General features: G+C 34.1%; 1 protein-coding gene across 1 annotated transcript; it reads left to right on the top strand.

Annotated features, from left to right (window-relative positions):
• The first annotated feature begins 14456 nt into the window (after positions 1-14456).
• Positions 14457-22649, top strand: LOC132065016 (probable LRR receptor-like serine/threonine-protein kinase At2g16250). Its single transcript, XM_059458230.1, has 4 exons — positions 14457-16780; positions 18519-18647; positions 20884-20906; positions 21644-22649. The coding sequence occupies exons 1-4, from the start codon at positions 14880-14882 to the stop codon at positions 22231-22233; spliced, it is 2643 nt and encodes an 880-aa protein (XP_059314213.1). The 5' UTR covers positions 14457-14879; the 3' UTR covers positions 22234-22649.
• The last annotated feature ends 62 nt before the right edge of the window (positions 22650-22711 follow it).

Raw genomic sequence — 22711 nt, 5'->3', positions numbered from 1 at the left:
TAACAAAATAAATAAGAAGTCGCTTTTATGTCCCGATTCAAATATATTATTGGGAAATTAGCTTAAATAATTGCTCGCTCAAAAAAATAGTCGGCAGATGCATAATATATATATATTGGCTAACGGTGGTAAGTATTTTGGCCGAGCGGCCAAATATATAACTTCCCTGTTATTTTAGCTATTTGACTTTTTCAGGGAGATCAATAAATAAAACACGATAAATTATTGTGAGGTAGGTTTTTTAAATTCAAATTGTAACTGATTTATAAAAAATCATTTCTCCATAAATTTTCAAGGCGGGATTGACTCATGAATAGTAGTTCAAATGCAACCTTCAATTTAGGAGGGGACGTCAATCCACTAAAAGGAGGAAATGATCTCATGTGCCAGCTCACAATTTGAATAAAAGAAAATTATCTTACAAAGATCTTTTCGTTTATTTACAAAATTTTGGTGTTATTATCTATTGATCTCCTGTGAAAAGATTCATGTAACTAAATAGTATTGTAATGTATCATAAAACCAAATCTCCCAAAGGAGGACCATACAAGAGGCTACAAAAAGGGGTCTAATAATTCAAATAATGTTTTAATTCTAATTTTTCAAGAAAAATGGCTTCGAGAATTTGAATTGTACTAGAGACAATTTTCCTCTTGTTAGACGTTGAAACACTAAAAATATTGACGTATGAATAATGATAACTCTATGTTTGAAAACGAAGGAAAAGGAGGGGAATGAAATTAACAAAAGTCTTGATATTGTTTAAGCATGTCATTTTCATCCTAAACAGCTAAACTACCAGACTTGTGATTGAGGAACCCATCTCGTAGACTTGGACCAAACTTGAAGTTTGGTGTGCTAGGGATTTGAAATTTATAATAATATGCTAAAGTTACTAAAGTAGACGTTAATTTAGACCCTATTTAGTTGAAGTTGAAAAAAGAAGAACTGAAGTTAAAGTTGGAAAAGAGCATTTGAAAGTTTGTGTTTCGACATAAAAATTTGTGGGAAAAACGTAAAAAAATTGTGACCGATACCATTATTTCACTTGAACTATTCAAACAAGTTTTTCAAAATTTTATAAGTATTTCAAATTTTGATGATAAGCAAATTATTAAGTTTTGGAAGGATGAGGTCAACGTATGCGAATTAATCAAATATCAGAACTGTAATCATGCTTATGTTCTCTTTCAGCTTTTGTCTTCCAACATACTTAGTTTTTAACGATGATTTACATTGACCAAGTTAAATTTTTGTTACATTCGTAATGGAGCCTTTTTTGTAGTGTAAAAATTCATTATATTGATGGTATATATATAACTTAAATTTTTTATTAAATCTCTAATGAGGCCGGTGATTTGTCATTCGGTTAACCGCTCATGACATTTTTCCAAATTCTAAAATCTTCCAAGAAAAGTATATACTTATAAGAGAACTTGACCTTATTGAAAATATTATTTTAATTTTTTTTTCAAAAAAAAAAAGTCATAAGTTGATATGCTCTTGGAAATATTCACATGGATATTAATGGACCTCCATAAACCAGTGGAAGCATGAAGAATTTGCCTTTCAAAATATCTGCAATCCTCTTTATTCTTCGCCCTATTTAGTTATTTTAGCTACTGATTTTGACTTGGTTTTACTAGTAATTAATAATAAAGCTTAGGTTAAACGAAATAGGCATTTGATATTCTTTAAAATTAAGAGAAAAATGATTACTACTTTTTTTTTGTTTAAAGCAATGGTTGACAATTTGAATATTAAACAGTGACATGTCTACTTGACCTTTGAATTATTATTTTTCTCAGCACCTCAATTCGCCCACAAAAAGAAAAAAAAAAAAAAAGGAACGGAAAATGAAATAAAATAAAATAAATTCAATCCTTCTGGCTCTTTTCCATTTTCCTCCTAGAAAAATGAAACCTCTGTCTCGACAGAGACTTATGTACCGATTTATTCTGTTAGTTTGTTAGTACTTAGACCATTGAGATAAATAATTGAAGACTACGCGGGTTTAAAACTAATATTTTATTACTTCCAAATATTTATTTTAATTTTTAATACGTATACCTTCCACTGTGAAGTTATTTTAATGTTTAATACGTATATCTTCCACTATGAAGTATTTCCCTCGTCCCAAAATAAGTGTCGCTTTGGCTCATTTCACGCTCATTAAGAAAAAAACAATAAATATGAGGTATAATTTACTAAGTTACCCCTATTTATTAAATGTTTCTTGAGAATAATAATTACTATTTTTGTCTAAAATATTTGAAGCGATAATTATTTTGGGACAAACTTTTTTGCTAAAACAACACTTTTTTTTTTAGACGGAGAGAGTAATAATACTATTTATTAAAGCGAAGTTGCTTTGGTTGGTGGGAACGAAAACAAATATTTGAAAATAGTAAAGAAGAACACAAACACACAAAGAGGACGTGAAAGTTCTTCTCTTCTATTTTTTCATAACTTGTCTGAATGAAATTTATTAATTTCATATGTAGTCTAACTACTAGCAAAAACTGTACTATGATTTCTTCAGATCAGAGATATTTAGAGCATTTTCTGAAGCGTTCTTCATTTGAACCATTTATTTGATCTGGACCAAATCGTGAGCCCGTTGGCGTGTTGCCATAAAAAAGCAATAACCAAGAGTGTATTTGGTCTGAAGCAAAACATTTTTTTTCATGTTTGGTCGGCAAATATTTTGAAAAATATTTCTCTTAAGAAAATCTTAAAATTAGAAAAGATCTTTGGTGGGAGTAGTGAAAAAATTAAAAGCTTTATAAATGACATCCCATGGTGATTGTTTCCATGGCACCCTGTCCACGCATACCGCCCACATCCCAACCTCCTGCCCCCACAACTCCTACCCCAACTTCATAGTGTTTATCTCTAGATTATATATATATATATATATATATATATATATATATATATATATATATTTTGGGTTAATAATATTTTTTAACTTCTTACTTACAAAACAAACAAAAAATAAATAAGAAAATCACTTATTTTTCAAGATAACATTTCGCTTCATACCAAATACATTTCAAGAATAAAAATCACAAGTTTCTAAGACTAGATTCATGTTTCAACGAAGACAAAGGAAAAAAAAAAAAAAAAAGACCATTTGGTGATTTTTTCTCATTTGTCTAAGTCTCAACGGGAGAGTTACTCGATACTCGTGCTGAGGCAACCTTAGAATTTTAAGTTTATGAGTTGTGGATCATAATTCTTTTTGCTTACTAGTATTGAATAGATTGTTTATACTTATTAAGTGAATTTATCAACAATATAAGGTCTGGCCAAAGTTATTGTGTTCTGTCAAACCCGTAACATCAAATGTATGGTTCGCCTCTAGTAGCAGGTACTCAATGCAATAGTCAAACTTGGTATTGCATACTGATCCGAGCACCACTATTATTTTATATAAAAAAAAATACACTGAATTGGTCAAATTCGTTCGAAGATTATAATAATTCTAATAAGACAACGGTATACTCCGTATGTATACACTCACATTTATTTGTGAAATTCAGCTAAAAAAACCAAAGAGAATATGTTTATTCAAATCGGAACACTAAAAGTTAGGTAACGCAGAATTTTGAGTAACAATTAGTCGACAGAAAAGAAAGTGTAACGAACAAATTGAGTGCCTAACTTGAAATGAAAGAAAAATTAGGGCAGGTAGTTGGACATTAAAAGGAGGTTCCGTGCACATTATACTTTAGGCTCGTTTACTGACCATGTCTTAACTTTGATTTTATATTCTGTAGTTGGAAAACATATAGTATAAAGAAAATAAATTAGTAAAGAAATAACTAATCATTATTAATAAGAGTCGTTACCGCGTCCGAGTCAGGGAAGATTTTGTACAGTAATTTTGAGGCACGTGAATACATGGTTTCTCCGTAAAATTAGGTATTTTATGTATATATATTTTCTAAAATTGGTATAATATTATCTGCTCGAACCCATACAACAAAAAAGTTAAAAAGTTAAATGGTGCACTTCGGTTAAGTATTGAGTTATTTACCTAGAGGTCTAAGGATCAATCCCCACTTAATTGATCAATTCCCACTTAACGCATTTCCTCCTTCTAAGTGGGGTGACCATATGTTCACGTGACCCATTTTTCATACATAGATTCGCCCCTGATACGACATATCGATTACGCCATCAAAGCATTACCGACTAAATTGCAAACTACCGGAGTTAAAAAGTAAAAAAGAAACACAAAAATATTTTCAAACCAATCGATCAGTTAAACAAAATTTTCAGTAGTGGCACTTATTATCTTCATTACTAGTCTTCTTTTACTACACAAAGTTAATGGTAATAAATGGGACCTCAGACCTAACTCAACTGATCCAGAAGACAACAGAGAACTCACTTTAAACAGAAATCTTGCAAGAAGGCATACAAAGCTCAAGAAAAGGGAACATGTTTGTAAAATAAGTCAGCCCTTTGCTGGATAACAATAGTTTCATCTCATCACTACTAACGATGATTATTCTTATAGTAAAAATTATTTTCTCCAATCTGCCACGCAGTTTATCTTTCTCAAATAATCCGTGGTTGTTTGGCTTGAGGAGATGACAACCGACTTGACAAAGTATTATTTCCTCCGTCTCAATTAATGTGATACTTTTTGCTTTTCAAGAGTTAATTTGACTAAACTTTGAAACTAAATTGGATTAGATTAAGTCAATATTTTAAGATTAAAATTTATATATTTGAAAACTATATGAAAAGTACTATAAGTTGCAACTTTTCTCATATCAATTTGGTGAAAAAATACATCTTAATGTGTCAAAGTTCATGCAGTTTGAACCTTGAGAAACGAAAAGTATCACATAAAAATTGGAACAAAGGGAGTATTATTTCTATAAGAAAATTAATATTTGCATTGATTAGACTAATGACTGTCTTACAGAGTAAAGTAAATTTTCTTAAATTAAAGCAAAGAAAATGCGGGGAGTATCTATCTTGAAATGAAATTAACAAGGGTTGCCTAGTTTATCCATTAGGCATCTTCCAAAAGGAAAAAAGCAAAAAGATAGGAGGGACGAACATGACAAGAGAAAGTAGAATAAGAAGAATCCATAATCGTAAAGTAGAATAATAAGAAGATTAATTCATAATAATAGAGATTAGTACTTAGTAGTAGACTAGTAGTAGTTTACATCTGTCAAATGAGCCACGTGCTATAGATTAAACCACTCAAATAATTATCATGTCAATCATTAATTAAATAATGCAAAAGGCACATACACTAAGCACTAATGACAACATATATATTATAGATGAAGTGGTTGATTAAGAAACAGTACTAAATCGCGTATCTCACTTTTGCGGTCCATAACACCAGAAACTATTACTACTAATTAATAAATACTAGTAACTACCACTGCACCTTCTTTTGCCTTTCCGATTGCTGGTCCTTTTGCTACTTATAGGCTTTGCTTCTTTTTCATCTCTTTTCCTAGAAGTAAATTTTTTGGGCTGCATGTGCAAGGGTGTTCTTTGAAGACAATATTCTAATGGCACTTCAAATCTTCTGTCATCTTCTGTCACAGATCTGAAATCTTGGAGCCACAACTCCCTCTTCTCACTTTCTTTAATTAAGAGGTTGGTCTGAACACCACGATTATTATATGTGCGAACTAGTTTGTGCACACCTCAATTAATTTTAATGGATAGTTCTTTTCACCAAAGCTTCGACATAAGAAAAATTTACCTAGTACCTAATGTTTTTGCCTTTGCTGAATCTGGACCCAAGACCTTATGGCTCTTAACCCACTTGACTACCCCTTAAGTGCTCATTTGGTGGAATGTAATGGGGAAAATGATAAAACAATATGTTGAAGGATTGCCGGAAAATCACATTGCATATTTCAGGTCAATTATCTTTTTATGTACATATAATAGGATATAACCTTCCTGGTAGAAATTCTGGTTTCCCTACTGCTTAAACATACCTCAACTATTCCATCAAATATGTGTTATCTTCCATTAATACAATTGGCGGATAACTTTGCATGCTAAAATTTACATAGATAAAAAAAATCACCTGATATTTTTTATCTCGGTTAATATTTGGACTCCGATCTCCATAATCTTGAGTTTGTTTGATGTGGACGTACTACCTTTATATTTTTCTTCCAAGTCTTATAACGAATAATTATATGCCCGTCAACTACCACTATGCTTCTATGAAGTAGTCCTTAAAGCTTGAGTGCTTAGGTGTGCCACTTGTTGCCTCCCTTTTTACTAGTAATAACTATTACTAGTAGAATACCACACATATATAATTGTCACATATAGTTGTCATGACAATATCCATTATTTACAAGCTGTAATGTGTTGGTGGCATAATTTGTTACATGTATATTTTACAAGTGCTTTCAATATCCATGCGTGAGACCTAACTTAATAAGAAATAATTATTCTTCTCCCTCCAATTATTATCAAGTCTTCATTTAAGTAATTACTATACTCTATATTTAATTTGCTGCTACAACTTCATAATAGAACCCTTTATGGGTAGGAAGGGATTAGAACGGCTATATTAGACTTTGTCTCTCAATAATTAATCGACTGACTATTAGTACCGTCTATCCATATCCCGAAAGAAATTATGCCCTTAGGACTTAGGAGTCGTTATGGCCACATAACATTTAACTAATACAACATTAAATTTGGTTTATAACATAAAATTTCGCTTTGCTAATTTAATCTCTGCATAATTGATGCAATGTTTTTCTGTGTAAACTCTGCATAATTAATGCAACATAATAAATATATATTTGATATTAATTTTAAGTCATTTCTGGATGTTCGATGTGTTGTTGGTGAGTGAACTATTTACATGAAAGAAGTAATAGAAAAATGATGATGATATATGTTAGCAAATCGGATAGTGTTAATTAAGTGTTGATTAATTAGAATAATGATATGACAGAGTTGAGATATCTGTGATGGAAAATGAATATCGTTTAAATGTGAAAGAAGTTATTTTCTTCCAACAAAATACCAACTAATGACTTATTCTTCATAAAAAACACTTAAAATTTTAATAGTAGCATTCACAAAGCCGGGTTTACAAGAACAGGCAGAAGACAAGTTCTTTAGACGACGTGTTTGATTGTTTGGGACAAAATGGAGGTTGTTCTATCAATCTATCTTGAGGGAGTGGTCCACCAAGTAACTCATGTTTATCATTTTTTTTTCGCTTGTGTAAACCCTAAAATGAACATGACACAAAGTAGCATAAAACATGAGTTTGTACAAATACTTCGCCTTTTTGTGTGAAAAGACCAAAGAAAATTTAAGGAAGCTATTGCTGTCCTTTACTGGTTGTTGTGGACACCTGAGGTGGATAAGAAAGATGACCACACTGCAATCAAATCCAAAACAAAACAAAAAAGCAAAACAATAAAAGAATAAAAAGAGTTGACCATCACATAGTGTTTGACTTCATTATTGCTGCAATTTTGCTCCATCCCCGAATATAAAAATATATACAGGATATTTATACATAAATAAAATAAAAACTTGCACACACAACTAAAAAGGCTCCACCATTGTCTTTGCACCACTTGGTTTAAACCTGTAATTAATGTTCAACTACTTGCACCTTTCAAGATTTTGAGTGGAAATTATACGCAAATAAGTAAATAAATAAATAGACGTTGTGGTTCTTGAGAGTGTCAAAGTGGTAAAATGTTTTTTTAGCCGCGGCGGAGCCAAAATTCTTATCAAAATATAATTGAGTAAACACACAAAAAAAAGTCAAGAGAATTAGTCAAGCTTCTTGGCCAATGTAGAAAATTTTCAGAGCAAAAAGATATTTGAAGAGACTGGAATCAATGGCACTCAGTTGGACAGATTCTCCATCAAATTTATGTACAACAAGCTTAGAGGAAATTTTTCCAAAGTTCCATGGAAGAAGATGATATGTAATAAACAAGGGGCCCCGAAGTGGATCTTCATCACATACCTAGCAATACAGGGAAAGCTATACACCAAGGACAGGTTACGCAAATGGGGGATTATTGATGATGCTGAGTGTGCTATATGTGGTTTGGAAACTAAGTCAACTGAGCATTTATTTTTCAAGTGCCCACTTGTCATGCCCCGAACCATGACCTGGGCGCAACACGGCACTCGGGCCTTTCTTGCATGTGTCCGAGTGAACCTTATGGCTTGCTTGTCAACATGGGCATCAAAACAACATAATCTATATGATGCAATTTAAATGAATCATGAAAACATAATTGCGGAATAAAGTCTTGAAGTAATCTCATAGCATGACATATCATGAAAACGTAATAGTCTGCAAACATAAAAGCACAATTGACTCAGTGTACTAACATACGTCTATGAAACCTCTAAAAACATGTCCGAATTCTAGCGCAGACATGGCCCCGGACTACTATAAACCGAATACTAGTGCGGACTCCATGTTGAACCCCGAGAGAAGTGGGGCTCGCCAATAAGCTAATAACCGAGGTGATCTCTTTAACGCGGTGTGTATGCTCCTGAAAATTGGTATCTACACCGTGAAGTGCAGGCCCCCGAGCAAAAAGGGATGTTAGTACATGGTGAATAGTACTAGTATGTAAAACCTGCTGAAATAAAGAGCATGGCACAATATAGGTATAGGACATGAACTGAAACTGAATATAACCTGAACATGAGCATGAGTAAAGTTTGAAAACAGTAAACCAATGGAAATACATGTATATATAACCTTTTGTAACGTGGGGAATGCTATAGTATAAATGACAACATGATCTGATACTTGCGTCCTACCAACAGAACACTCACACCTTGCCAGGGGTATGAGATTTAAATAATAATAATAATAAGCATGTAAGGATCCAAACTGCATAATGAAGGTGTTGCCTCATGGCGACAACCTTTATCCTACGGTGGCTACGTAGTTTCGAATTTCCGAGCCTTCTCGGTTAACTAAGCAAATCCCAAAACATGTGAATTATCATGATAGCTTGTGAGATCATGGTTTCATGAGATACTTGTCATAGTCTTGCAAACAAGTTCTTGATTCATGAATAATAATAATAATAATAATAATAATAATAATAATAATAATAATAATAATAATAAATACTTATATAATTAACTTGAAAACATGCTTGTAACTTGCTAGATCAAATCATGAAGCTTCATATAAACATAATGAGAACACATGAGGAAGAATTCACGATTCATGGATTAAGCTAGGGTTCCTAATAACTGTAATGGAAGATTAGGAATACAATAACTAATATAGATACAAAATTCATGTTCATAAATACATAAATACAGGCTACCAATATGTTGGGTTTAATGCCATAGGATTTGAACTTCATGGATATTAAGAAACGGAGCGTGGGGAAGAACGTAGAGATTCCCACACGTGGATAGAAGTTCTACATGCCTTAATCGCTCCAAAACTTGAATTAAAGACTTGAATTTTGAAAAAGAACTCCAAAAGCTAGAATCTTGATCTTTATGTGGGTTTTCTTGAAAACCCTAGTATAAGAATGATGAATTCTTGATTAGTAATCATGGGTACGTGTTAGAATTAACTTGGAATGACTTAGAATAGCTTACCTTAGAGTATCTTGAGTTTGGGAGAGAAGAATTTCGTCCTTAGGGTTTGGGAGAATGAAAAATGGGAACAAAATAAGACCATACCCATTCTAAACGAGTTTTCTGCCAAAAACGGGCAATGTACATCCTAGGATGTACGGCCCGTACTTGAAAGTACGTCCAATACTCCTTGGGCGTACATTGGGTGAAATTTCCAGTGAAGATTCAGTTATGCCACCCTTCAGTAAAATGGTTATAACTCTTTGTACGGACGTCCGTTTGATCTCCAAATATACTGTTGGAAAGGTATTTCAATTATATAAAACTTTCAAGAAGGAAGTTTTCTCAAATTACTAACGCACGTTCTCGAAAACTGGCCATGAATGAAGATTCAGCTCTGCAACTTTCAGTAAAATGGCCATAACTCTTTGTACGGATGTCCGTTTGATCTCCGCAATACACCATTGGAAAGGTATTTCAATTATTTACAACTTTCAAGAAGTAAGTTTTCTCAAATTACTAACTCACATTCTCAAAAACTGGCAATGATTGAAGATTGTCTCAGATTTAGACAGATTTAGAAGGCCTTAAGGATTTCACTTTTTGGTTTGACTTCAAAACGACTATCTATCGCCCGAAATCATTCCAAAGGGATTCATATAACTAACATGTCATTATAATACCAATATTACCCATTAGGACCTAACTCAAACTTACGGGATGTTACCGATATGGTTTAGTATGAGAGTACGAGGTGTTACACCACTGTCTGCGGCAATCTGGGGAAAGCTGCTTCAATGGCAAGGGTACTCAAGACCAGTCCTGGCATGAAGGATGAGCAAGAATGGCAAAGATTGTATGCTAATGGCAAGAACTCTAAAGATGAGATGTACAGGGTAACGTTGGCTGGTTGCATTTATATGTTATGGCACAAAAGGAATTGCAGAATCTTTCAGCAGAAAATGAGGACAATAGATGTGCTAACAAAGTTGATAATCCAGGAAGGTATATGTCGAGGAACCATGAAGCCTTAGTTAGCTAGAAGAGTTATGAAGTTGAATACTTACTTGTAATGTACTAGCTTTGTTATGTTCATAGGTTATTGATATCGCGGGGCTCCCTGTCCATAAATCAGTCTGAGTCTTGTACATACAATTAGTTACAAAAAAAAAAAAAAAAATCATATTTAGATTAGGCCTCACATATATCTCGTGCGCTAAAAGAGAGGGGGTGGGGGGCGCAAGTCTACTAGTTTTGTCTTCAAGCTCTTTTTTTTTACGTGCGCGAGATCGTTGTCTTTTACTAGCTCTTCTTAATGAATGACAAATCTTTGTCTTTCACGTAAGATAAAGAAGCAAGAGAAAAGTCCACAAGAATGTTTTACTTCTTGAATTATAAAAAAAGTTTAATGCCAACAATGTTAGTACGATTATAACTTATTACTATTTCCCAGACCCCACCATGTGGGAATATACTGGATATGCTGTTGTTGTTGTTGTATAACTTATTACTAAAATTTACCTATAAGTAAGGACACATATTTAGGATTTAGATTTGATTGGCTTGACATTGATATACTTATTACCGATCGGTTACACTTTTGAATTATTAGTTCAGAATTTAATATTTACTAAAAGTAATAATTCTCATGCATATATCTAAGTTTCTTGTGAAAAATATTGATTGAGTTGAACTCATAAAATGCAAATTGTGTCCATGTCTGCACGTACCAAAAGCAAGTTGGGAACAAAGACTAAAATCTATCATCTCAAAACTCTTAAAATTTCAATTTTATTACTTTTAGCAAGGCTTCTTTAGATCCAGAACTATAAATTGATTAAGTGTCTTGGTCGGAACGATTAGTGTTTCTTCAATTTGAATTAAGCTGCAAACTTTTTACAATATTAATGACCTTGCTTATTTTTAGCTAAAAAGTGCTGCTTTATGACAATTGATGACAAGTGTGTGCGCGTATATGGGCGTGGTAGAGTTGCTTCCTCTGACTAGTTTATTTCTTAAATAAAAAACCAACATAAATTCTTCACTATGACATTAGATTATTCCAGTCTACTCTTCTTGAAATAAAATATTAAGTAGTACTATTTTTTTTATTTGAAACAAATCAATCACGAAAAAATCAAACCAATTAATGATACAATGAATTTTAAGTTGTAAATATAAATGAGTGTTTTTCGAAATAGAAAAGATACGGTAGGACGATTAGATGATTAATTTTGTGAAATCTTTAACGGCAATATCTCCTTTTTCTTGATTATATGCATACCATTGATGATTAATTAGCATCTTTAAGATCTTTGGATAAATGAAAATATTTCGTTTACACCAATAAACAGTAGTATTTCTTAGTGAAATAATTATCACATGATATTCTCACGGTTGAAAAATATTTTTGTGTTTTTTTTGGTACACGTTAATTGTAACTATGATTAACGGCTTTAAACATGTCATCATTGTCCTTTAACGGCTCACACTCATAGAAACGACAGCATCTAAAAAGTTAATTAGCCGCAATAATTACATTAGAAGTTTTAAATGCATTTACTTACAAAGTCGCAATAATTATGTTATCAAATTAACTTTTTAAAGAGAGGGATTCATAGTTTGGAACTTATCAGTTTTAAAAAAAAATTTAAGTTAGTATGCAAATACTCACAATTAAATATTTTTAATAAATTTTCTAAATATATATACAGGGTTGCAACAAAAATTATTGAATTTTCGTAAATTTAAATATTGTACTCTACATCTATCTATGTCTTTAATTATTTCTTTAATATTTTTTCTTATCTCATTACTAATCTATCATATAAGTTAAATTAATATCATAAATCAAATATAACATTAGTTGATTGAGTACATGACCTTGGATAGGAATTAGGAAGGTGTGGAGGTCAAGGATCAGGATAGATGGCTAGTAGTTAATATAGTGTTATCGTACATTTTGTCGTATGATTTGGGGTAGTCGCATAGTTTTTTTCCCCGCTAATGTATATTGACATTTGTTTGGTACGACATTTGTTTGGTACATGCTATTTTGTTGTTCTTTTTTTTTTTTTTTCTTACATATCTGCATCGGTACATTCTTTTGAGCCAAGGGTCTACGAAAACAACATCTCTATCCCATAAAGGTAGATGTAAGGTTTGCGTACATCTTACCCTCTTCAGACCCCACTTGTGAAATTACACTGGGTATGTTATTATTGTTGTAATAGAATATTAGTTATGTCTCTCGGTGACTCAATCCAATCATTAGGGGTGTTCACGGAAAATTGAAAATCAAATCAAATCGAAGAAAAAAAACCGACACTTTTTGGTTTGATTTGATTTTGGTTTTCCATTTTATAAACCGCCAAAGTTTGATTTAATTTTGATTTTAAGCAAAAAATAACCGAAATAACCGACAATATAAATATCTATGTATGTATTTTATAGAAAAAAGTTTGAAATTTTACGATATTAATCTTTTGCACTCCTGATTCATAATCTATGTTTTTGCCCTTATAGTAATTCAAATTTTGTATTTACTTTCTAGTTTGATTTGTTATTTTTATTTTGATAATTCTAAGAATCTATTTCTTGTTCAAAATAACTCGTTTTTGAGTCCTTTAATTATTCATTAAGATATCTTGGTATATCACAACTAGATCTTTAATTTATTGCACAAAAATAAATTCATTGTAAGAATTTCTTTTTTTATGTTTCTTGAAAATGGCTAAATTCTTAGATGATGCATACAAGTTTTTAGAGAAAGTACATATATAACTTGATTAGGTTTATATTTCTTTCTTTTCTCAAATAGGAGTAAGTGATTTGATAGTCTTATGCTAGAAAATAGTCAATTTAATATGTGCTTCGACGTACACTGTCATATATTTAAATAAAAATCGATAAAAAGTGAAAAAATTGAAAAACCCAAACCGACAAAAACCGAAGCAATGAAACACCGACCTAATTGATTGAATTTGATTCTAACATTTGAAAAGCGGACTAAATTGATTGGCCATCTTTTAAAAGATAACCGAATCAAACCGAACCATGAACACCCCTACGAATCGTCATAACATAAGCAGTAAGTTTTTTTAATACTGCGTTATTTTATTATTTGAGATAAACTTTTTAATACTGCGTTATTTTATTATTTGAGATAAACCCAAGCACGTCTAAAGAGGTTTCATTTGTTTATTAAAAAAATATATTATGAAATCTGTCTCACACATGTTTATAGTCTCATTCAACTCTTTTCCACCACAAAAGGAGCCAACTCTTCGTCAGCTCTATTAAAGAATTCATAAATGATAACTATGCCATGCTGTAAATACGTTTTACCTAAAGATCATCGAATTAACAACAAAAAATAACATAAAAGAAAAGTAATTAAAAGATATCCCATAAAAGCTGCCGAATAACACTACTACCTGATATCGACTCACATTACTGATCTACCAAAACAAAGAGGAAAAGAGTAATAATTACGGAAATAATTAGAAGAGAGATTCTAGTGAGAGAAAAAAAAAAGAAGCCTAAATTAAGTAATTAAATTAATGATAATCTAATTTAGAATCAAAGTAAGTTGTTTTTAGCTTAGCTGTTTTTTGCAACTTTCCCGGTAGTCAACTAAACCCTCAATTTCCCCCTCCAAACCCAAGTTACCCCAACATAGTTAGAAAAAGAACATTTTCAGGCCATAATCCGGCAACCAAAAAGGTGTAAACTTGTTTTTTGGCTACTTTTTGTCAGCATTATTGCCAAAAAGGGAAAAATATTTACCATAAAAAAATCATTTTTTTTTTTTGTTCTTCTATTACAGTAATCAACAGTACAGCAGTGTTCCAATTAATCACATAGAGATATAGAGAGAGAGTCAGTCAATACCAGCTCTTCACTTCCTCTCTCTACATCTATAGTATACACTACTACTCTCCTTTCTTCATTCACACCACTTTCTCTCAAAATAACAAAAAAACCCAATTTTTCTTTTGACCATTTTTTTAAATCTTTTCTCTTAACCCATCAACTGAAGAAACTGAAAGAAAGAGTTGGTATAGAGAGATATATATACAAACAGTATTCTTTTTTTTCAAGAACAACAAATGCTTCTGTGATTAACTAAAAAGGTAAGCTTTTTGGTTTTCTATAACAGAATGTATATCAAGAATCCATTATTTGGTTTACAAATCAAGAACCCATGTATATATGTTTGAGAAAAGATGAGAATTTTCATTTTCAAAGCTAAATGAAGGTGAATATCAAGAATGGTGCAACAACAACAGGGTAGAGTGATTTTCTTTTGTTTTGTGTTTTTCTTGTTGTTTGACTCTACATTTGAGCAAGGGGTTAGTTTTTCTTTTGCTGAGAAATTTGCTTTGCTTCAACTGAGATCTTCATTAGGGTTAAGAGCAAAAGAATGGCCTGTAAAAGGTAACCCTTGTTTAGACTGGACAGGTATTCTTTGTGAAAATGGTAGAGTCACTAAGATCAATATATCTGGTTTTAAAAGAACCCGACTTGGGAGTCAAACCCCTCAATTTTCAATTGATGCCCTTCAAAATTTGACCTTTTTGGACTCTTTTAATGCTTCCAATTTTGCACTCCCTGGAAATATTCCTGAATGGCTTGGAAATCTTGCATCTCTTAAGGTTCTTGATCTTAAGTCATGCTCTATAATTGGTCCTATTCCTCCTACCTTAGGCAATTTGACTAGTTTAGTTACTCTAAATTTGTCCAACAATGGTATCACTGGGCAAATTCCCTCGAGTTTCGGTCAATTGTCGCATCTTTCGACTCTTGATCTTTCGAAAAATAAGCTTGTGGGGCCCATTCCTGCTTCCTTTGGTTCACTTCAGAACCTTACCTTGCTTGATATGTCCTCAAATTTCTTCAATGGGGCTATTCCTCCAGACATTGGGACTTTGCTTCAGCTGAAATCCTTGAATCTGTCTGATAACAGCTTAATTTCGTCCATACCTGCCCAACTCGGTAACCTTTCTAATCTGGTTGACCTTGACCTCAGCTCCAATAGTCTTACTGGAGTGGTCCCCGAATTAGGAGGATTACGAAACTTGCAGAGATTTACTGTTGAGAATAATGGGCTGTCGGGATCCTTGCCTGATGCTTTGTGGTCAATGCCTCAGTTGCAACTTCTAGATGTCTCTGCGAATAACTTCACTGGTATTCTCCCAAATGTTAGCTCCGTTGTCAATGCTACTGGTGCAGTGTTTAATCTTTCTCAGAATATGTTCTATGGAAATTTGCCATCTTTAAACAGAAGGTTCAGTTTTCTAGATCTATCAGGAAACTATTTTGAAGGCAAACTACCAGATTACGCACGAAGCAACGCGTCAATTAATAGCAATTGCCTCCAAAATGTATCAAGTCAAAGGAATGTATCAAGTCAAAGGAGTAGGAGTGAATGTGCATCTTTTTATAGCGAGCGTGGCTTGTCGTTTGATAATTTTGGAGAGCCAAATGCCACCGAGCCTCTTCCAGCTCCCAAATCCAACAAAAAGAGTCACAGAAATGTAATCATATTGGCGGCCGTTCTGGGCAGCGTTGGATTAATTGCACTTCTCCTTATTTGTATATTGCTGCTGATTTTTTGCACTCGCAAACGGGGTGGCACGACTCAAAGAGCCACTGAGGTTGGGCCGGGTCCTGCCAGTTCAAGTCCACCACCACCTCCGGGACCCGGAGTATCACTGAATTTTTCAAGTTTAGGAGATGCATTTACCTACCAGCAGATTCTTCAAGCTACAGGTGAGTTCAATGATGCAAATCTTATGAAGCATGGCCATTCAGGTGATCTCTTCCGTGGTATCTTAGAAGGCGGGACCCTTATAGTTGTCAAAAGAATTGATGTGAATTCTGCAAGGAAGGAAGCATATTTATCAGAATTGGACTTCTTCAGCAAGGTTTCTCACTCCAGATTAGTCCCTTTTATGGGACACTGTTTGGATAATGAGAATGAGAATGAAAAGTTCCTGGTATATAAGTATATGCCAAATGGAGATCTCTCCAGTTCTTTGTTTAGAAAAAACAATTCGGATGATGATAGTTTGCAGTCATTGGATTGGATAACAAGACTGAAAATTGCTATTGGAGCTGCTGAGGGTTTGTCTTATCTACATCATGAATGTAACCCGCCTTTAGTGCACAGGTATCAATGCCTTGTCATATTGCACTTCTCTTATATTTCCATGTTTGCAAGTGCACTTATATTTCACTATCATAACAAGAAGTCTTCATTTAAACATGTTGATCATAAATCTTGGAAGAGTTGCAATTACTCTTTCAATGTATATTCTTTGGTTGTACCTAATTGGTGACTCTTTCGTAGACTCAAGGTAAGAACGGATATGTCTGTTAGTTTAATAGTTTGGAGGATTAGCCGGGGACTTCGATGACTTAAGCAAAAGCTTTTTATTTCTAAAGAATCCCTGATATAATGTTGGTGTCACTAATTCACTATAAATATAACGTCTTGTCTTTCTGTGAAATTTACACTAGAATGAATGCTTGCTTGCATTCCTGTTTTATGAGTCACTATGGTTTATCGGCTTCAGCTATTATAGCTTCTCGGGATTTACAAAAGCAGATGGAATGAAAAGCAATTGATGGTTTCTGATTTTCTATGAGTGGAGATCTATGATGGTTACACTATTATTATGCAAAGTTCATATCATAAGGGATAGCCTCCAGAATATCTTGGAAGTTGGAGCTTGAATCTATCAACTCGAGGGCTTCTCTTCATATTTTTATGAGCTACACCTGCATGGAATAAATTTAATACTTATTTGCTTAGTAAACCTAAAACTTGTCCTTTTAGGGCTTATAGTGCGATGTAACGTCAAGAGCCATGCACTTGTAAAATTGTTGTAGCTCTGCTCCCGTAGTTGCATGCATGGCTGCAATATCTCTAATCTAGCCAGTGTCAATTTGTGTTAGATTCGGTACGAGGAATGTGGGCTTAGATTTTGATGGCATTAAATTTCTACTGCGCTGGGATATTGTGATGCACAAATAGAAATTTACTTCTCAAACTAAGAACGGTTCTTTTAAAAATAAAAATTAAAATTAAGATTGAACCTTCTTCCATTCATCAATCTTTTTTTTTTTTTTTTTGATAACCGTGGTGTCCTGGCTAGCTTGCGCGCATATTGACACAATAGATCAATCTTAATCAACGAAAGGTAGTCTGCATATGATACTCCTTATCTTTTGTAACTTTCATCTCCCTGGAGCCCTTTTTAATGTCAGCTTGGGTTTTCTTAAAGATATTGTTGTGTGTTTTATTCTCCTCCTTTATACCAAACTTTTTCATTAGTTTAAGCCAGTCAGTGAACTATCTCACTTCTCTAAAATTTTTCATCCGCATGTTCTGGGTTCAATCAAATATTCTTTCACGGGGCAACCCCTAGGGATTTGGTTTAGTGGCAAGATCACAACGCATTATGTGGGTTAAGCTCACATCATCGGTTTTGAATCGTACCTTAGACTACAGCTTGGTATTTAAGTGGAGAAAGGTAGACGACTGGGCCCATATCTACCGAGTTTTGGATTGTGCACCATTGGAGCTCGAGGATTTCTCGGTTATAAACAAAAGATCCTTTCATGGGGCATCTAATAGACTTTCTTGAACCAAAAATCCATTCCAGAAGGAATTATCAACGGAGATGCTGCTCTAAATGTCCACATAGTTTTTGTGCTGCAATTCACCATGAAATCCTCTTGGATTCAACACCCCCCCCCCCCCCCCCCCCCCCCACCAACACACACACACACACACAAAAAAGAAAAAGAGAGAGAGAGAGAGAGAACCCCTTGATTTCGGTCAGAATTATGCTAGTGCACCACATAGTGACATCTTGTTTTTACTTTGCCTAATATTCTTGCAGAGATGTTCAAGCAAGCAGCATACTTCTTGATGATAAGTTTGAAGTGCGGTTAGGGAGTCTAAATGAGGTCTGTGCACAAGAAGGAGACAGCCATCAAAACAGAATATCCAGGCTGCTCAGGTTTCCACAGTGAGTACTTGTTGGTCCTTTTTGTTCTGATTATGATGTATGTAACTTTGTTAATTCTAACCATCCTTTTCTTTTAGAAGGCAAAACTACTAGTACTACTTGTTATGCTGCAGTCAATAATTTTGTTTCTGTTTCTCTTTTTCCTGCTATGGATTTTAAAATCAGGCGGTTTATTGTTAACATGCTTTTCTTCATCTATTAGAAAACTGAGAAGGCCTGCATTTCCAATTTGATGTTGTAGAAACTACTTGTTTCATGGTTGCTTCTCTTGCATTCATCATTTGAAAGCTTTAGGTCTTTGCTTTGGCTTTGTTACTAAATTGGATTTGAGTTCCACAGTTTTGCTGCCAGCTCAAGCTTATCTGGTGTTATATTCATTAGTTCTGCTATAAATGAGAGTTCTAACGTTCATGCGGCAACCTTACTCTTAACCCTATCATCCCGCTATCTGCTATTGTATGAAAGGGCTTTAGCTTTGTTTTTACATTATGAGAACTTCATCCGGATCGACATGAGAGTCAAACTACATTGCCAGAATCCATGTTGTATATTTGAAAGAGGCTGACCTCCTTGTTTCTCTGATGTAGGCGCTGTCTAGTGTAGTTCTAGTGATAGTGATCATGCAATTTGTATATAATGATAGTTCTTCTCAGTATTCAAGTTACAAGGAGCATTATAAAGAACAGTGAGACTAGTCCAAAAGACCATCACCCTCTTTTCTAAGTAATATGCATCTTCTGGCCTTCATTTTACCTATGCCAAGCGGGTGTCGCATGGGTGTTGTAGTTTGTATAGATTCTCCTAAATACATTAAAAATATTAGCAAAACACTGTATGTACCCTTACTGGATACTTAAAACTCCCCGTATGGTATATGTATGGATAGCTGAATCCATGTATCATAGCTTTTGGGTGCACTTGTTTTCACTGGATAATTTTCTGGTTAAGCTATTTGGTAGAGAATGCATAGTTCTCATTCTTTTAGCTTTCCATCCCGTGCTGAAGTAAGTTTAACTATGACCTACTCTCATTGTCTAGCTTTAACTATGAGCTACTCTCGTTATGCCTACATAGAATGCGGGAAATTATTAAATGCTGTATTGTGGGGTAAACACTTCTGGAATGACCTAAGATATAGAGGCATGTGAAGAATTGGTTCCAAGTCCTATGTAGCTGCCAAAGGTTTTAGGTCTTCTAGATTTTAATCTTCATGACTTCTGTAAACTTTTCAGGTTCTCTTAATTTAGCAATTGAGTTTACACCACTGATTATGATTACACTCAATCATTATCGAGAATGCTATAAAAGTGTGAATATGTTAATTATGGGTTTAATAGAAGTTACTTTAACGGCTAATGTAGATAGGACTCTTTCTTTTAGTGCAAATTACAAAAAAGGAAACTCTTATTGAGCGAGATGAAGATGCATCAGGGACAAAACTCTGTGGACCACACCGTCTCAAGTGATAGGATCTTTTGCTTTTTAAGACTTAGAATTGCCTTCAGGTTCTCTTGAATAAATTATCATTATAGTATTTGAATTTTTTTTTTTTTTTTTTACTTTGTTCCGCTCTTAATTAGGCCTGACACTTGTGACAAATAGATGAAGACTATGTATATGAATACAGTAGTCTGGTTCCGTATCTAATGGTAGATCTGTTTTCATACATGCTATTAATGTTACACCAAAAGTAGGTCTCGTCTTTAGAACATTATAAGGTACAATCACTCCGTCGGCCATCCCACAACTGTATATAATCCTCTATACAAGGAAGGTTTTCCTGTTTGCACTAGTATCTTGAGCGATTTCTGTTTGGTAGATTTACCTGCGGGTTCAAGTGTCTTGAGGGGTAACCAAATACAATTATAGAAATATGGGAAATGGTTAGATTCTAAACTCATGCATGGCAACGCGATATTTGGCTGTAATAAGGGGTGAAAAGTTTTGGATGTCTGTGCTTGAGTTAGTCCAAGGTTGCGAACCTTCCTACTATTTAACTTAAATGTTTATACATTCAATGGGACTGTGCCCTAATTCAACCTAAGCTCTTTTCCCGTATCCTTCTTCCTAGTAAACGTATTTCCAATGTTACAACGTAAGTGGCTACCACAGTTCTTTCAGCTTTTCGTCTAAGCTCGTTGAATGATCTCAAATTTTTTTGTTATATTCTTTCAACCTGTACTGCTTTATATATATTTGCTGGTTGTTGACATAGTTCTCTCTTCCTTATTTGCAGGACGTCGGAACAAGGTGCATCAGGTATGTGCAAGTTTGTTTAGTTACTTTCCTTAAATAGGGTTTATGTGACTAATTAATATTTATCAAATTAGTTTGTGTTTTCGGTATGGAGGAATTTTTTCCAATTTTTCATGTTCGGTTGGTCAAAATTTTTGGAAAATATTTTCTCTAGGAAATCAAGTTCTTTAAAAAATGTAGAAAATGACTTCCCTAGTAAAAGTAGGAAAAACAAGTTCCACACGTGCCATTCCACATTGATCGTGTCTGCCCTACCGTCAAACACACATTATCTTCCACACCACCTCCGTAGCCCCCATCCCCACCACCCCAACACACCTCATCTTCACTCTCACCTCCGTAGCCCCCATCCCCACCACCCCAACACACCTCATCTTCACTCCCACCTCCGTAGCCCCATCCCCAACACCCCTAGCCCCATACCCATCTCCCATCGTATTTGTCTAGATTATATACAAATGCTTTTAGGATAATATTTTTTGCTTACATACCGAACACAAGAAAATAAGTAAGAAACTCACTTATTTTCTGGAAAACATTTTTCAAGAAAATATTTTCCTTCGTACCTAGCACACCCTAAGTAATTATTTAAAATTATTTGGGTAACATTTCTGATATTGTATTGGTGGTGATTTTTGCTTTACCTTTTGCCTAATTATTCCTTTGTTGCTTAAAGTATCACTAAGGAATACTTTGAAGTCTACTCTCTTCCTAATATTCTTTTTTTCCCGAATGGACAGGTACACCTAGTGCCACCTGTGCGTATGATGTCTACTGTTTTGGAAAGGTTTTGTTAGAGCTAGTAACTGGCAAGCTGGGTATTAGTGCATCCAATGACGCCAGCATGAAGGAGTGGTTGGATGGTACACTAAAGTACATTAGTATATATGATAAAGAACTTGTCACAAACATTGTGGATCCTTCCTTAATCATAGACGAAGATTTATTAGAGGAAGTATGGGCGATGGCTATTGTTGCCAGATCTTGCCTCAATCCCAAACCTTCAAGGAGACCTTTAATGAGATATATCCTTAAAGCTTTGGAAAACCCTTTGAAGGTAGTTAGGGAAGAACATACTAGCTCAGCAAGACTTAGAGCAACTTCATCGAGAAGTTCATGGAACGCCGCACTGTTTGGCAGCTGGCGTAGTTCCTCAGATGTGGCAGCCGTACCTGCTGCAGCCGCAGTTAATAAGTTGGAAGCAACAAGTAGTTTGAAGCAATCAGGAACAACGGGTTCTCAAGGAAGTGGTCCTAATGGGGACAATGGTCATTCTTCATCAACTAGACGACATTCTAAAGAGATTTTTCCCGAGCCACATGAGGAGTAGAAGGGAGGTGATTGTCATTAATTCTTTGTTAATAATGCAACAGGATCTGCAGTAAGGTTGCCTTGTTTGGCGGGGCCACCTTGTACATTCTCCGTTTTCGGAGTGCTGAGTTTGCAAGCCAATGGAGATGCGTCGTTTACCTGGGACAGCAAACATCAAATTGTTTATTGGGGATTTTAAGTTTTTTTCTTTTCTTTCAGGGGATAGAGTTGGACCACAGGATTTAGGCAGTGGTGGTTCTTTTTTCTTAATTTGTTTTGGGGGCTTATGTTTCATTCCAAATTCCAATTCTTTTCTTATAATTCTTCTCTTTTTACTAGTCTCTCCATGGAATGTAAATTATACAGAATCTTTCATTTTCCAAATGGAGGAGAGGAAAAAAAAAAAAAAAGGTATCTCATTGGTCTTTCCTTTTTCTTGTTGCTGCTTTGCTTTGCTTCTTAGTACTAAAAGTCAAAAGGTTTGCCTTTTTCTCTCG

The sequence above is a fragment of the Lycium ferocissimum genome, chromosome 7 (assembly GCF_029784015.1).
Source record: "Lycium ferocissimum isolate CSIRO_LF1 chromosome 7, AGI_CSIRO_Lferr_CH_V1, whole genome shotgun sequence".
Lineage (NCBI taxonomy): Eukaryota > Viridiplantae > Streptophyta > Magnoliopsida > Solanales > Solanaceae > Lycium > Lycium ferocissimum.
Note: the sequence above shows the minus strand (reverse complement) of the source record. Positions and strands in the feature narration are given on the sequence as shown.

What these genes read in the sequence shown, in the direction of transcription:
- LOC132065016 (XM_059458230.1), top strand. Translation starts at nt 14,880, where the DNA reads ATGGTGCAACAACAACAGGGTAGAGTGATTTTCTTTTGTTTTGTGTTT. An exon ending in AACCCGCCTTTAGTGCACAG is followed by an intron (nt 16,781 to 18,518) that starts GTATCAATGCCT and finishes ATATTCTTGCAG; the next exon opens with AGATGTTCAAGCAAGCAGCA. An exon ending in GTCGGAACAAGGTGCATCAG is followed by an intron (nt 20,907 to 21,643) that starts GTATGTGCAAGT and finishes CCGAATGGACAG; the next exon opens with GTACACCTAGTGCCACCTGT.